General features: G+C 42.3%; 3 protein-coding genes across 6 annotated transcripts; 1 reads left to right on the forward strand and 2 right to left on the reverse strand.

Annotated features, from left to right (window-relative positions):
- Window positions 1-53: 53 nt before the first annotated feature.
- On the reverse strand, window positions 54-4,114 carry LOC117867101 (ACT domain-containing protein ACR12). The gene is made up of 10 exons (XM_034751441.2): window positions 3,849-4,114; window positions 3,200-3,251; window positions 2,749-2,862; window positions 2,539-2,633; window positions 1,961-2,039; window positions 1,800-1,859; window positions 1,531-1,586; window positions 697-802; window positions 548-616; window positions 54-428 (listed from the first exon to the last, which is right to left on the reverse strand). The coding sequence occupies exons 1-10, from the start codon at window positions 3,989-3,991 to the stop codon at window positions 366-368; spliced, it is 837 nt and encodes a 278-aa protein (XP_034607332.1). The 5' UTR covers window positions 3,992-4,114; the 3' UTR covers window positions 54-365.
- A 357-nt stretch (window positions 4,115-4,471) lies between these two features.
- Window positions 4,472-8,779, forward strand: LOC117867102 (uncharacterized). Of its 3 annotated transcripts, none has more exons than XM_034751444.2 (4): window positions 4,472-4,629; window positions 5,324-5,910; window positions 6,075-6,255; window positions 8,150-8,779. In XM_034751444.2, exons 2-3 carry the CDS (start codon window positions 5,373-5,375, stop codon window positions 6,251-6,253), a joined length of 717 nt encoding a protein of 238 aa, XP_034607335.1. In that variant the 5' UTR covers window positions 4,472-4,629; window positions 5,324-5,372; the 3' UTR covers window positions 6,254-6,255; window positions 8,150-8,779. The 3 variants fall into 3 exon arrangements, with proteins under 3 accessions (XP_034607335.1, XP_034607336.1, XP_034607333.1); XM_034751445.2 differs by lacking the exon at window positions 8,150-8,779 and adding an exon at window positions 7,690-8,027; XM_034751442.2 differs by lacking the exon at window positions 8,150-8,779 and having other exon boundaries at window positions 6,075-6,393.
- On the reverse strand, window positions 6,841-12,681 carry LOC117867098 (transcription factor TGAL4). 2 transcript variants are annotated; one of them, XR_004643121.2, is made up of 13 exons: window positions 12,409-12,681; window positions 12,128-12,298; window positions 11,738-11,847; window positions 11,129-11,235; window positions 10,872-11,027; window positions 9,704-9,754; window positions 9,541-9,600; window positions 9,358-9,435; window positions 9,228-9,270; window positions 8,815-9,086; window positions 8,321-8,557; window positions 7,626-7,850; window positions 6,841-7,277 (listed from the first exon to the last, which is right to left on the reverse strand). XR_004643121.2 is itself a non-coding variant. In XM_034751438.2 (13 exons), exons 2-13 carry the CDS (start codon window positions 12,223-12,225, stop codon window positions 7,196-7,198), a joined length of 1,437 nt encoding a protein of 478 aa, XP_034607329.1. In that variant the 5' UTR covers window positions 12,226-12,298; window positions 12,409-12,681; the 3' UTR covers window positions 6,841-7,195. The 2 variants fall into 2 exon arrangements, 1 of the variants encoding a protein (XP_034607329.1); XM_034751438.2 differs by having other exon boundaries at window positions 7,708-7,850.
- Window positions 12,682-15,537: the final 2,856 nt, after the last annotated feature.

A 15,537-nucleotide genomic window follows, 5' to 3' on the forward strand; every position in this document is an offset into this window, starting at 1 on the left:
CAATAACGGTGACAAATCGGTTGCAGTAAAAACATCAGATACAAAAAAGGACCTTCGTAATTTGGCAATGCTCCTTTATTTCATCACAGAAGACATCGTAGCCAAGTATTTTACATGCACAATGGAGGAGCTTCCACTGTTACCCCTTACAATCGGAATCAAATGGGATACAGCTACTGAAACCTAAACCTGAAGCTTCTAAAAATATCCAACTGATTTGATAAGCCAATGCCATCTTCTATATGGCAGCATTTTGGGAACAGAGTAGGCATATTTTGTACAAGACACTACACAGGAAAAGGAACTCAAGGCAGAGTTCACAGCTTTCTGATCTGAAGTCCTTGGAAGGCTGGGCACCATAACGATCAATAGCTGTCTTCATCTGTCTCGGGCCTTCGGAGGTAATAGCGCAGACAATTAATCAGCACCTATATAAGCAAGTTAAAGAGTGCCAAGTGAACACAAGCAAAAATAAACCATGTTAAGAGAGACGAGGATTCTGTTGCTTAAATGGCCAATGAAGTATCTAATTAAGACATGACAACACCTGAGATAAGGAGCTGTTTAGTTTTGCGCCTCTGTAACTCACATGAAACTTGTCCTTGACAACCAAACCCTGTATAAGTATCAGATATTCAGATATGAGCTCTGATGGCTTTAGCAACTAGAAGGGCAAGAAAATGGAATACAGCATACTTCAGTATCAATCTCAGCAGATTCCACATCAACGTTTGTGTCAGTAATGATCTTCATTATTTCCAGAAGTAGGCCAGGCCGATCAGCTGTCTCTATGTAAAGCATGCTGGGCATATTCAACAAAAACTAATAAGAATTGCAAACGATGCGGCACTGTATAAACAAAAAAGAAACACATAGCAATATGGAAAGTTCAGACAGGGGAGCGGGGTGGATAGGTAGGCAGAGCTGGTTCTTATGCCAAAACCAAAATATAGGCAAAATAGGATCCTGACTCCAGAGTGATACAGATTACAGGCTGTAGACAGACAAAAAATGGGGGCCTGGCCTAGAGTTGTACTGCCCATGCCTATCACATTCTTGTCCTGTCCTTCATACTTAAAACTTTCTGTTTTCTAATCCGATCCAGTTTACTAATTGCTTGGCTTGTGTGAGATGTGACGCATAGTTCTTTTTGAGCCTAAGTGTGGATTCAACCTAAGACACTCTGGCTTATGCCTTGCCGTACAGTAACAGCTAATGCATCTTAAACCACAGAAGATTCAGGAAATATCACTTGGTGTCAATATTTGAATTTTCAAATGTATAGGCTCTGGCTTATGCTTTGCCGTAACCAACTGTTAATGCATCTTGAATTTTTAAATGTATAGAGCATATTCATGAATTTTCAAATATCATGTGTATGCTGGGATAAGGTCATAAAACCATACATGTGGAAATGCCAACATATCATCAAACATGAAATATAACAATTATTCTAGAAGTGATCATACGTTCTTGAATCATGATGCTAAATAAACAGTAAAACATCACTAGGAGCTGGCAGAATCAAACCTTCTTTTTGGTCCATCATCTTCCACAACCACATGAGTTGCAATATCAATATCAACCTGCCAGTTCAAAGACTAAGAAGTTCAGGATAAACTATAAAGTCATCAAAGCACAAACCGTAGCGTAATGACACAAGAGGCTTAACTATTTACATTTTTCCATTTCATAAAATTAAGAAAAATCACATATTGTAGTTGGAAATACAAAATATATCATACCCAGACAGCATGGTACAGTATAGCATACAGAATGAGAACATGCACTATACTTGCCTTCTTCTCAGGAGGTTTTATTCCAAAAAATTCACCCATTGCTAACTTCTCACTTGATTCCTATGGACCAATTGACATGCTACTGTGTTAGATACATTCAATGAAAAATATGTGAAATAGTAACAACGCCAAATTGACAAACACAAGAATCTGGAACATACAGGATGATATTGCAGAATGTTGTTAATGATGGTTAGCCGTATCCTCTCTAACATGTCAGGGTCCTCAACTTTGCGCCCGCTAGATACATGCAAAAGGGAGGGAAAGAAATTACAGTTGGAAATAATCCAAATAAAATTTATCTTATGATGGATGAGTACAGAATTTAAATGAAATCTTGGTCCAAAGGTCACTAGGGTGCTATCCTTTTTTTTCCATCTAAGATTGAACAAGGAATTTCAAGAAAGATTGTGAATACTCCCTAAGATTGATGAGATGTGCAGTAGCATATGTGCCACGATTATATGATTTCAGAAGGAACTAGGCTAGCTCAAAAATAGTGGAACCTTATTTCAACAAACAAATGAGTGTACAGGGAAAGAGCAAGGAAACTGATCACATGAAAACTAAATACAGGCACAAGGATAAATGTGCTGATATTGTGCACTTAAACAAATTGAAGCATTCAAAAAGTGAATGTATGTGCATGAACAGTGGATGCCATCGTCCTACTACATAGACACAGACAACTAGATACCGTATACGAAAACACAGTAAACAGAAAGTGGCAAGCACCCACAATCGCATGATGTGGAACTTTGTTTGTGTGACAGCTGAGTCAGTTGCCACAGTTCCTTTCGTGACATCAAGGCCCAGGTCCTTGAGTGCCTTCATCTGCAAACAGTGAATACCAGGGCCAAAATAAAATAATTGACAGATATGACAAAGATTAATAGCAAAAACATGTTTTTGGGCAGCAGTCTAAAGAGAAAGCATAAGAAATTTGTACCGTGTTGAGTAGTGCCCCCAGACGGTCTCCAAAACTCAACTGCACGATGGTTGCATCACGGTCTGAGTCTTGATCTATCATGACGAGTGGCACTGGAACTGCCTCATCAGATGTCTGGGTAAATTGTTTCCCAATAATACAAATAAAAAGCATCAATCAGCGGAGTATTGAATAAGTCCAAAAGCAGCATCACAATAGGAGTATGTCCGAGAAATAAACTGAAGAGAAATAAGAAAACTGCACTTGCTAAAGCCAAAATTTAATCAATTGAGTATGCCAGCAGATAGGCAGTTTATATGCAAACATTAAGATTCAAATGCAGGCAGATCGATAGACAAGCAAGCATATATAATGAAAACTGTAAGGGTGTGCTACTGGTTCCACCATATAAAGACATGTTCCAAGAAAGTGTGCATGTACATTGTACAAAGAAAAAGTTATGTGAACATACCGTGGAAGAAGCTCCCAACACATTAGCTGAGTCGACAGATTGGCAACATATTCTGGTGAGATGATAGCAGAAACAAATATATATATATATCAGCACATAAAAATACAGGATTGGATGAGATACTACTGCACATGATTGTATTCGGAGAATTAAGGAACTGCCTAGCATAAGAATGGGACCGTGGTTTATCTGAAATTGTTCACTAAGTTCAGTGTTGAATAGATACATGCACAAAATAGGAACAAACCAAAACACAAGAGGATGTGCAGGTCTTCTTTTCACCCTTGGAATCAATATAGAGATCCCAATGACCAATTGCAAAGCGCAGCTAGGCATAGGCACAGGTACAATCATGTAATGCAAATCTAGCAAATCACGAACCAAGCCGATGAGAACTGTCGCACCATGATTCCTAATCCAAAAAGGCCCATCAAACCATATCTGATCGGTCCTTTATAACAAGCAAACGAACAAAAGGGAACTGTAGCTGCCACCGGCGACGAGCCCATCCCGTCACGGACAGCGAAAAGCGGGCACCGATCCGGTTCGCGAGCACGCAGGCACCGGCCGATCGCGAACCCTCACAGGAGTCGAGCACCACGGACAAGCACAAGCAGGACCGGATTAACCCGGAGATCGGACCGCTCACCTCCGCGCGGCCGCGAGCGGAGCAGGGGAGGCGGCTCGGGAGCGGAGGAACCCCCGCAGCGGCAGGCGGGAGGCCGCAGCGGCGGAGGCGGAGGGGGCGGCGCCGAAGAGGCGGTGATGGTGGTGGGAGGAGGCGAGAGCCATTGTGGGGCGCGCCGGCGCGGCCTGGAGCGTCGTCGAGTGGAATCGTCGTGCCACTCTGCGGGTGTCGCCGTGTCGCCCGCCGGCTCTCTCTCTCTCTCTCTCTCCCCACTCCGGCTGTGTGCGCGTGGGCGGGCCGCTTGGGGAAGGCGAAAGGATATGGGCTGTCACCTAACGGCCTAGTTGAGCGTGACGTTCGCTTTTTTTGAACGTGCCACTTGAATCCATCCTTGCATTATTGGACCTAGACAGGTTGATGGGCCGTTTTTCTCTTTTTTTTTCTTTTTATATTAATTTTCTTTTGCGAAGAGTTTTTCTTTTTATGGAGACGACAGCGGTGGACTAAATGGGCCAAGCACCCAAGTTGAGCGGGTGGGCTGGCTTAAATGCTGTATTATTGATTGGGCCCCATGGTATGCGCTAACTACGGCCCACCCGATCAGGCCCGAAAGGAGAGAGGATAAACAATTTCCTTGGAAGCAGCACGTGCACCCGTCCCCGACGATGCCGGGAGCCAACCACCAACGGAGGGCGGAGGGGACCCCTTCCCTCCACGGGCACGGCCACCGCATCTCCTCCCGCTTCCTATTCCTCTGCGCTTCGGCCGCTCACCGCCCCCCGCCTCTCGCCTGGCTGCCGAGGTAATCCCGGGAAACTGCTCCTTATCTCCCCTTCCATTCCATCGCGCGCGAACCTGTGAGCTCTCTCTTCGTTCAGATCGAATCGATACGGACGTGTTTCAATTTTCACGAATAGTCTTATCAGTATTTCAATTAGATTTGTATAGTCTTTGGATCGGATGGATCCTTGCTCATTGGCTCCATTCAGATCGCCGGTTTGTCGTGCGCTACAATGGTGGGATTTCTATGACCCGTTCATTCTCTGAAACTGACACGGATGGCATTTCAGAATTCAGGCAACCAAACACGCATTTTGTGTTAATTTGATTTCCCCACCCTCATCAGCATGCTTACACCGCTGCCTTGGTCAATGAGCGAATTGAGGTTGATTTGAAATGTTTAGATCAGTCTTGAGTTTGTGGGATTTGCTTTTTTCGTCTGTGTTGCTCTGATTTAGGATGCTAGTATAGTATGAAGCTGTTACGTGATGTTTAAATTGCTGGGGATTGTTATTGCAGCATTTGTACCAGATGTTTGGACTTAGATTCCAAAAATGTGTGTATAAAAGTTTTTCTTTTTGCACGCCAGCGAGCTACTTGCATGCTTGACATGTGTTGCTTTCCAGAATTAATAATCTCTACGCCACAATGCACAGGTGTTTTCCCTCATGGAACTCAAATTTCACTGCTAAGTCAAATTGAAAATTTTGATGCAGGTTTCACCTGATAATGCAGAAGGAGCTGTCTTAATCATAGAACATAACAATGGGGATATCCAAGGTGACTGGCATCGCTGCAACAGCTTTTCTTGTCATATCTGTTAGCTTGTGGGAGCTGGGCATGAGAATTGCTACGCTTCCTTTCCTATTCACCGGCATTGTTGCTTGCATCGTCACTTTTGCATCTCATGATGCTGTCAACCTACCTTGGATCTTGGGGAAGAACTCAGTGGGAAGATTTCCTTGTTGGTCAATTATACTGTTTGGTCCCTTCTTGATGCTTGCTCGGACATATGCGATGGTTAAGAGATTCATGAGGAAGGAGTCTGTGCATGACAAGATCGTGGAAGGGCTGTATCTGGGAGGATGGCCATTTCTGCTGAAGCATCTGCCCCCTGGAAACCCCTCTGTCATAGATTGCACTTGTGAGCTGCCAAGAAGTTCCTTTGTCCCGAAAGATGAGTATCTTTGTCTTGCAACTTGGGATACAAGAGCTCCAACGCCATCCCAAATCGAACTCGCTGCATGCTGGGCTTGTGAAAAGAGATCCAAGGGGAAACCTGTTTATGTCCATTGTGCATTTGGTTAGTAGTAATTTATCTCTTGCTATACATTCAACTTATGCGGAAAATTAATTTCATGCTTCTGTCTTGAACTCTCGATGTTCCTTTTATGTGCATAGTTGCACTTCCTTGTGTTTGGGCACTATATTAACTGTTACCCTTTTCCTTTGTGATGGACACATTAGGTCATGGAAGAAGTGCTTGTGTCGTGTGTGCAATTCTAGTAGCACTGGGTGTCGCTGAAACTTGGAAAGATGCTGAGAATATCATACGTGAAAGAAGAAAGATAAAAATGAATGCTCTTCACCGGAAAACCTTGGAAGAGTGGTCCAAGCATCGAGTTGCTCAGAAAAAGGGAAATTAGTTGTAAGTGATAACATTTTCATCAGTGATTTAAAGCCCGTTTAAAACATCATAAAGTGGCATATTTGTTTGGGCTCATTGTGTAAGATTGTAACATTCCTGATTTCAAATAATACAATGTACATGGAAATCATTTGCACATGAGAGAACTATCAGCTTTTAACTCTATGAATGCTCCCTAGTCCCTATGTATTTGTTATAGAGCCCCTGTGAGTCAGCCCTTCCGATCACAGCATGCTGGTGTCTTGGAGTGGCTCTGCAATCTTTTTTATTTATTTTGGAAGTAATGTTCAACTTTTAAAAATAGTATATGAATTTATACCAGGTCTGCAAGGCAAATTTTCTTGCCCTGATAATTGACTGCAAGCTGACATTATCTATTTATCTTGATTTTTCTTTATGCAACTAAATAGGTGGATACAGACAAAGATCACAGTATAATAACCAAATTTAATTTAGATATTGTATTACTTCGTCTTACGTATATCTAGTATAGTCATACACGTTACTAGTTCACTCAACCATCCAATTCAACATAGTCTGGTGCTAGTTGTGTAGTAATGCTCTAACCAGTGATCATCATCAGAATTGCTGAATAAATTCTTTCATTAACTAGGAAGAGCATGTTTGGGAATTTAGACTGGACAGAACCAGAAGAATGCACAGTACTGGAGATTCTAGCTGTTCTTTGTCCCTCCCCTTCTCACTCCACAGTGAACTAAACAATTTCACCTCCTGGAAATTGTTTGTACAAGTTCCACGCTTTTTTAGAAACACTATTTCTGTTTTCCACAAGAAATCCAGAAATACTCCTTTTCGCAAGCTTCCTTCATTTCCTAGGTTTCTTCTGTGGCTCTCAGATATTGCTGGCATCCAAAACTTCTATTCCAAGTCGTTTTTCCCTTGCTCTTTAGCTGAAGGTTAGTTCCACGACATGTCTGATTCAGAAGGCTGAAAATTGACTTTGGGATGATTGTGCCGCAATGCTTATCTCTCCACAATTGCCTTCATCTGGCACTAGTATCCTGCAGGCAATACATGCACCATCAATAACAAATAGATCAGGGAAGCATCTTAAAAAAAGTATGCTATAGCTTTTCAGATAATTATTTTAGAGTTATATACAATTTAGTTAGTTGGCGAAACATCTTGAGAAAGTAACCAAAATGTGGCATAGCATGGTCCTTTTTTTAAGGAAGTATGGGCTCTATGTTTTGTTATAGTTGCTTGCTGACTTTTGATTGCTGGTAGGAGGGAGGTCCATTCCCTGCTGATTAGTAGGTCACATTATTTTATCATTGCCTGTACAGAAGCCCTGGTTCACTCTTATACTAATGTGTACTTGAATTTATCCAATCATTCCTGAATACTACCTTCAACAACTAGAGGTTGGGTACTTCTTTCTTAAGTCAACTGAAGATGGGGGAACTGTCATAGGAACTGCATGATGCTTACTCTCGAGGCCGAGAAGCCCAGAGGGAGCTTAAGGCACGAAGGCGGTTGTGGTACTCGCCAATGGCCAAGAAACATCGAGCTGCCTGTCGAACTGTCAGAATCCTGTGCATCTGATGAAGAGTCTGTTGCCTCAAGTTATCAGCCTGAAAATTACACATGTAACTTTAGCATGCTTCGCAGGAACAATATACAGATGCATTCCAAAAGGATATCATTACATGCTTAGTTGACGAGTCATTTTTCTCTACCATGCAGACATGAGACTTGCACATTTATACATGGTGATGGCATAATATATTTAGATATGAGTTATCTGCAAAGTCCAAAGCATTGAAACTTGACAATGTCCAAAAGGGACAGTTGCTTATTTTTTTTCGAACAATCAGTTGCTTATTTTTTGGCACAACTAGTGCTGAAACTGATGAGGTTTAATATGATACAGGCGTGACCAGAAATAAAGATGTCCTGGATGTATCGCTGTGACATTTTTTATTCCAATAAGTCCTACCAAGTGGTAAATTGCTCGTCTACAAAGTTGAGTGTACTATATACAACACTGACCTGACAATCAAGATTGAAGTATAGATGAGGTATAGATGAAAATATTCTTAACCTGTATCACAAAGCCTTCAAGGTTGGACAGCTTGCCAAGGGCAAGGGCCATTTGACCCATGAAGTTCATGTTGGCGTCATCAATCAAAGATCCACCGGCCATCGTGTCAGCTAGTGACTGATGCAGCTGCTCCAGGCCCTGGGAGAGAGCTTCCTCTGCCTGCTGTGATGACTGCTGAAGGTTGCAGATGCCTACCACTTGCTGTTCAGTCAGGGGATCTAGCTGGGGCAGCAGTGTCTGCAGCAACATGAAAAAGTTTTTTAACGAAATTAAGAAAACCATATGAGCTTGTATTTAACTTGAGTTAATTTTACTCTACTGAACTGATTGATGTACTTCTTTTCCTGTAATATCTAACTGTCAAGTGATCTGTGCCAGGTGCGTTCTGTAACAAAATCAACCTTATTTCGGATTACCAACATAGGAGAATGTAGCTATGCATGCATGAGTTTGTTATCAGGTGCTTTATTCAGTTGTCAGACATAAGTTCATACCTTGAGCAGATCGGAGGGCCTGAATCCACCCATCCAGAGGAAGCACCGCTCGGCGGGGGTCGTCCACACCCCGGTGATGAGGTGGAACACGTCGGACTTGACTGCCACAGCCTTGAGCTGGAAGAGCTCGTCATGGTGGGTCAGGGTGTCGTCGACGATGGCTCTGAGGCCACCATCCGGCAAATGCGCGTGCAGGGCTCCGTGCAGCTCTGCCATGCGCCGGGCGTGGTCATCCAGCCACCGGGCGTACTCCACGTCGAACATCGCGGCGCCTGGACATGGAAGGCACTTGCCAGTCAGACAAGTGGATCATAAACTATGGGGGAGTATACTCTATGGCCGACCATAGATTATACTCTCCCTGTATACAAACACTGACGAGCACGTTTAGAAATGAGGATTAGATTATGCACCTGAGCTGGTGTTTGCACCTGGAGCTCCACCAAGAAAGAGGCCCTAGAAAAACACACCAGTCCAGATTTCATTGATTCAGATGGTCAGTAGTAGCCAGAAAAGGTAAAAACACAAGAGTACAAATTTTACCTGGGAACGGGCTCGCTGCATGTCCTGTTCCATCTGAGCAAGCTTCAGCTTGCTGCTCTCAAGCTGCTGAATATAAGCCTATGCCACAATGACAAAATTAACTGTCAAAAACTTGGGAACCTGGAAAAGTCACTGTTGAAAAACTCTAAGTTTCCTAGTAGCTGATGATGCTCAAAACATCACCTTCTTTCGCAGTCGGCTTTTACGTGCAGCTTCACGATTCTGAGCCAGCCTTCTGATTGTCTGCTGACACAAGGAGAGAAGGTAACTAAACCTCATTATCTAGGATTTTCAAATACTTCACACACATCGTAAACTGAAGCACCCTAAGGATATGCACCCTGACCTTTGGATCAAGAGTTTTTCCAGACTTTGTAGTGGAACTTGTAGCCATGTTCTGCATACCAAGTAGACTTGGACAAGTCACAACATGTAAATTGGTAAATCAGAGTAAAATTACACAACAGGAGAGAAATGGAATAACAATAATGCTGTTCCGCCTATGTGTGTCCATGGTGTAAACAATATATAGTAGGATCTCGACATTCCAGTTACATTAAACAGAAATAAAAAATAGTAGTGTACATTTGGTGGAAGCCACCCACTCCGACAACAGACAAAACTTGGTTTTGCTTTTTGTTTATGTTGTTGTCACGCTCTAATTGGCAAAGTTTCTTTTGGTTAAGTGTGAATCATCCAGTTAATATACAATGCTTTCAACCAATCTATCTTGGCAGATGATCACTTGACCAGAAAGTACCTAAAGCACCACTGACCTGAAGTTGCCATTAATTATGCATCATTTGGTGCATTTCTATTAGGGCACAATCTTGGAAGCTACAGACAATAATATTGTACAATGCCAACTTGTCTCCTATTGCAGCACCAATGGCAGTACGTGATCTATCATGCACTAACCTAACATATCCTCTACTGGACTTATCCACACCTATAACACAAAAGATTGTTGATCTAGAATAACTAGAATGACTAGTTCTTCAATTCTTAGACGAATAACTAGAATGACTAGTTCTTGTAGAAAATGTAGTCTATCCTACAGGAAAGGTAATCAAATTGAAAATTTCAGAGATAGGTGATTATATTCTCCATCTAATAATACTAGCGGTACACAAAAAACACCAGTCCAGTGGCAAGAAGCATCAGAGGAGAGCAACTAGAAGCTTTTCTTATTTCTATAGGGGCCTAGGGGCCAAAAGGTTCACCTAACGTGTTGGGATTGGCGATCTTGGGAGCAGAAAAATCATAAATGCCCTGGAATAATGTATTCTTCTACCAATAGGAGCATGTATAGCTAGCTGCATGAGCACCTTGGAAGTTGTGGCCTTTGTGGGCTAGCCAGCGACATGAGGCCAGGATAGGGAACATTACATTTCATTCCAATGATAAGGGTGAGCAAGGAGAGATGGATGCAGGAAGAAAGAATACATCCAAGAGGCACAAATGTATCAAAAAACTGTGAGATGTGGCCATGGACAACACAGAGAAATGCCTACCTTGTGCTGAATCTCCTCCTGCTGCTGCTGTGAACCTTGATCGAACTGGCTCGCCATGTTGTGTGCTGCTCCGTGCTGGTCTGAGGAGTGGTTGCTATTGTTCTTGCTGCTGCTCTCCGAGTCTTCTGTGCTGTCTGCCGTCAAATTTGAGCCCTCCTAACGTGCAAAAGCAAAAATGGGAGGCAGTTGCAAACTTGTGTTCTTGCTTGTACCAGCTAGATGCACAAATAACTCTACAACTTGTAGCTAGTCCATACCTTGGGTGTGTGAAGAGACCTCATAGGCCAAGCTGGGAAGATGTCCAGTGTAGGAGGTGGCCTAGCTGTAGCCGTTGCAGCTGCAGCAGGAGCAGCAGTGGGAAAGGCTGCAAGAAGATATCATAGGGGAGGAAGGAGATCAAGACATGTATGTATCTGGAGTACTCTAGCAAGTAGCAACTGAGAGGAAGCATTGGGATCACAAGGGAAGATAGGAAAGTGGGGGCCACTGTGGCAGTGAAAGTGAGTGGAGCTTATTCTCTTTGAGCTTGTGCCTGTAGAGAGCCAGCGAGAGTTGGTAGTGTGGTACTGGTGTACTACCATGGAGATCAACTTGTTGCACTCTAGAGAGAGAGAGAGAGAGAGAGAGAGAGAGAGAGGAATCACAAGGTAGTCAGAGTCACACCATAGCACAGCTGCACAACTGCCACTCTTGCAGTCCTGCTGCTCCTGCATGGTTGCTTTTGACTACAATGCCCTAACCCATTGCAAAAGTGGCTCACAAGGTTGTATGTTTTTGGCCTTGGCCAGCCAGAGGGAGAAAAGTTTGTGTGCTTTCTTGGTCTTGGTCAGAGAGAGAGAGGGAGAGAGAGAGAGAGAGCTGCTTACGCGTGGGATGAGCTGCGGAGGTGGTTGCAGCTTGAGTTCTTCTGAGTGAGGCAACCTGATGCATGAAAGCCTCTTCCAGCTCTCCAAAATAGGTAGCTCCTTCTTGATCACTACCAAGCATGTGAAACGGCAGGTAGTAACGATTAGAGAGGTAGACCAAAAAAGTAGAGGCAGGAAGCATGACGAACGGGGAACCGGCGACCAATATGACAGAAGACGATAACCAGGGAGAAATTTGGGAACTCATGCAAATTTGCATAATAAACTAATTTAAATTAAGTGCAAGGTCACTCATTCATCCTTTGTTCTCCTTCATTTGCATAAATCATGGTCAGCAAAAGGTGGAAATAGAGATGGCAAACAGAACATGAGAGATTGAGAGGTTCTTACAAGAAATTTGGAGTGGCGCTGGCGACGGCACCATGGAAGCCATAGCCAAGAGCACAAGGATCCTGCCTTGAATGACTAGAACTACTAGTCTCTCCCATCCTGTGAGGAGGTAGCTCCTGTGTGATATATCCGACTTCGAATCCTCCTGCTTCTTGTTGATTAACTAGCAACCTAGTTCAGAACACAAAAAACACATCAAATTGGCTGGTCATGATGCTGCACATCGCTAGCTCAGAAAACACATGCATGCACAGAAGGTGGACTGAAATTAACGAACATACCAGGATTGAGAGATCTGCAAACAAGCAAGAAGAGCGCAGGAGACACCGAAATAACTTGGAAGCCTTGGAAAAGAGATGGAAAGGGCAGGCAGTCTTGACCGTTCCTGTTCTGAGTTGCTCTTGCTCACAAGCAGCTTGTTGATATGACAGTGTAATAGTTTCAGCTTCTATAGGTGTGCCAATCCTACAGTTCAGAGGAAAATCTTGTCCTTATAGCCTACTTTTGTACTGCGATTTTGTTCTTCCCTATCCAGAGAGAGAGAGGGGGGGGGGGGGGGGGGGGGGGGGGGGGGGGGGGGGGGGGGGGGGGCTAGGACCTTGTCTTCACTTGAAAACTTGTCATGAAGCCACAGGAATCCCAGGCTGCACTCTTATCACATTGGAACTGACTCTGGCTGGCCCCAGCAAGTCCCTCTAATTTATATTTCTTTATTCCATGCCTTCTTTTGTTCTAAAGTTTGAAACGCATGTAGATGGATGGATATGGGTAGAAAAACTTATTTTCAAATTTTAGGTGCCGCAGAAAGAGTTACAGTTTCACACTGAATTGAAGACAACACTATTCTATATTGGCTACTGAAAAGTAACTGTTGTGATATGTTTAGCTTCAAAATAATTTCTTGGAGCAACTGGTTTTCTGCTCAACAACTCGACACCATCTACGTCACGTTTAGACTTTGACCATGTCTGTCAATCTATGATATCAATACAAGATCACTTACCTTATTATTGTACAGACTAATAAATGTGTGAACCTATTGGATAGAATAAATATTCTAGTCATAGATGTACACAGTGAACAATTTTTTTCTGTTTTGAAAATAAAGGCAGGATCTCTTCCATTGCAAAAGCTGGAGAGGGAGAAAAACCAGCAAATAAGAACAGAAAGGTATGTGGCCAGGCCACGAAAGGCCAAACAATGTTACATGAGGGTATGAACACAGCAAACCATACTTTAACATTTCTTTGTGCTCCGTCCTATCTTTATTTATAAACATATCCTGGCCCGATGGTAGATGTTTAAGTCTTATCTTGCTCTCAACATACACTTTGCATTAAAAAAATATAAAAACAATAGGTTGCTTGCTTATTATTTAAACTAGATCAGCCATTCATATAAAAAAAATGAACTGATTGAAAGCATAATCTGAACCTAAACCTGTAGAAACAAGTCTACCGTTTGAGGAGTCTTATATCAATCGTTCTCCAACATTCGTTTCGATGCACAATTATGCAAAATAAGAAAGTAATCACAAAACCAACTGGACAGACAACATCAATATAGCCTTTTGATTCCTGATTTTAATTTAATTTACTCGCTGCCGCCCCCCTGTTAATGAGTCAACATCCATGGCTTGTCAAACAAAACCTAATCCCACCCCAATCCAATAATATCCATATCCAAAACGCGAGCTAACATATTGAATTCCTGAGTCCAGTGTTAAGTCTAATCAATCGATGGGCTTGTTTTGCTAGCTAATATGTCACCTGTCATACTGATGTGTTGGACTAACATAATTTGTATATGTTTTAACATCTTCTTGCACAAAAGCTAGACGACAACTGAAAGCAAACACTTCATGCATTGTGTGATTCTGCAAAAGTGTAAACCAGAAACTTCACCGTAGGTTCCTAAAGTCACACCACACCTGAACTTTAGTGGTCACATGACTCAACTGATGTAGTTTACAGTAGTGAAAAATACACAAGGGATAGCATATCCAATCTAGTTAAAGAGAACTGCACTATCGTGTGATTCCACATCAGATGTTCACAAAGGAGGAGATAATTTTGGCATGTAAATGCTATCCTACCTAGATTCGTTGTCAGTTATCACCAATTCACCAACAAATCGTATAGAACCCTTTTCAATTTGAGAAGAGGGTTAGCTGGGATCAGAACAGATGTCCCTTTCATTTTACACTTGAAAAATCAAGTACTTTACTAATCTATGCTGTTCCTATCAAGCCCTTTTATTTCTTTTCCTCTGTCCCCACCCACTATTTTTCCTACCAATGATTGGCATGAAAATCTGCACAAGACAATGCACAAGAGAAATTATATAATGGCACGATTAAAAGAAGGAGAATGCACATGATTGGATTAGGTGATGCATGAATCGAGCTGCTAGCAGATGGGAAATCTTTATGCCTGACCAAATTTCATATCATAAAACAAATGCAAGTACGAATGCATGCTAACATTTGGTACAGTAGTTGAAACCTCATATATGCATGATTCGAAGTAGCTCATTTAGCCGCTATCAATTGAAGAGTTAAGTGGTGGTTGGTTGAATTCGATTATATTAATAAGTAGTTTCTATGATTAGAACTGTTGTTGATGAGCACAGCTTTTCAAGCAACGTGGTCGGAGACATTAGATAGCTTATTATTAGCAGGCTGTTGTATGCTCTATGCATGCATGACATGAGGATTGTGTCATTCATTCTACTGGAAACTTCCTAATAAGGTAAGGCATGTCTAAGAGCACCATAAGCATATAGCTAACTTCCATCCGCACTAGAAAACCGTGCGCGTGCATTTGATATAGATAGCGGCTGATGTAACAAGAACTGTTTAGTGCTCATCTATGCAAATACAGTTGACATATTCTGTAGTGCTCACCATAAACGCATTGGTTTAGAATCAAGTTTAATTTGGGCGCATCCCTGATATATGCAGCAGCCACATCAATACCCACCCTCAGAACTGATGTTCACTATTTTATAAGAACCATGTATGTACATGAACTAATTCAAAATCAAGTCGGTGCAAATGCTCGAATTATCTTTCGAAAAACAAAGCAAATGATCGAATTGTGCAATGTTTTCATTCTCTTTGCTGTTGGTGACGATGCCAATATGAGGTGATTCAAGAGTGAAATTAATGTTGGTCTCAGAGAGTTTGCGTTCCTATGTTCTATTGACCAGACATCCTTCTCCTTTCTTAGTTGCGCTACTCATTAATTTCGCCCTAATGCAATTTTTAGTGCAGCAAAATTTCAGTCTGATACCTTCTCTGGGCCGTAGAAAGTAGCACTAAACTTTGATCTGATCGCATAGTTGTGTTATCGTACAATCTTGATCGAGAGTCCAAAGTCTAAACAGAGGCTACTTAGTAGATACTGAGA

Source organism: Setaria viridis, chromosome 8 (assembly GCF_005286985.2).
Source record: "Setaria viridis chromosome 8, Setaria_viridis_v4.0, whole genome shotgun sequence".
NCBI classification, from domain to species: Eukaryota; Viridiplantae; Streptophyta; class Magnoliopsida; order Poales; family Poaceae; genus Setaria; species Setaria viridis.

Coding starts and splice junctions, on each gene's coding strand:
- LOC117867101 (XM_034751441.2), bottom strand. CDS start 3,991: ATGGCTCTCGCCTCCTCCCACCACCATCACCGCCTCTTCGGCGCCGCC. Junction 2,040..2,538: donor AAGTTCCACATCATGCGATT/GTGGGTGCTTGC, acceptor GCATGTATCTAG/CGGGCGCAAAGTTGAGGACC. Junction 617..696: donor CTGCTGAGATTGATACTGAA/GTATGCTGTATT, acceptor ATACTTATACAG/GGTTTGGTTGTCAAGGACAA.
- LOC117867102 (XM_034751444.2), top strand. CDS start 5,373: ATGGGGATATCCAAGGTGACTGGCATCGCTGCAACAGCTTTTCTTGTC. Junction 5,911..6,074: donor TTATGTCCATTGTGCATTTG/GTTAGTAGTAAT, acceptor TGGACACATTAG/GTCATGGAAGAAGTGCTTGT.
- LOC117867098 (XM_034751438.2), bottom strand. CDS start 12,225: ATGGGAGAGACTAGTAGTTCTAGTCATTCAAGGCAGGATCCTTGTGCT. Junction 11,848..12,127: donor AGCGCCACTCCAAATTTCTT/GTAAGAACCTCT, acceptor CATGCTTGGTAG/TGATCAAGAAGGAGCTACCT. Junction 8,558..8,814: donor GGCCCTCCGATCTGCTCAAG/GTATGAACTTAT, acceptor ATGTTGCTGCAG/ACACTGCTGCCCCAGCTAGA.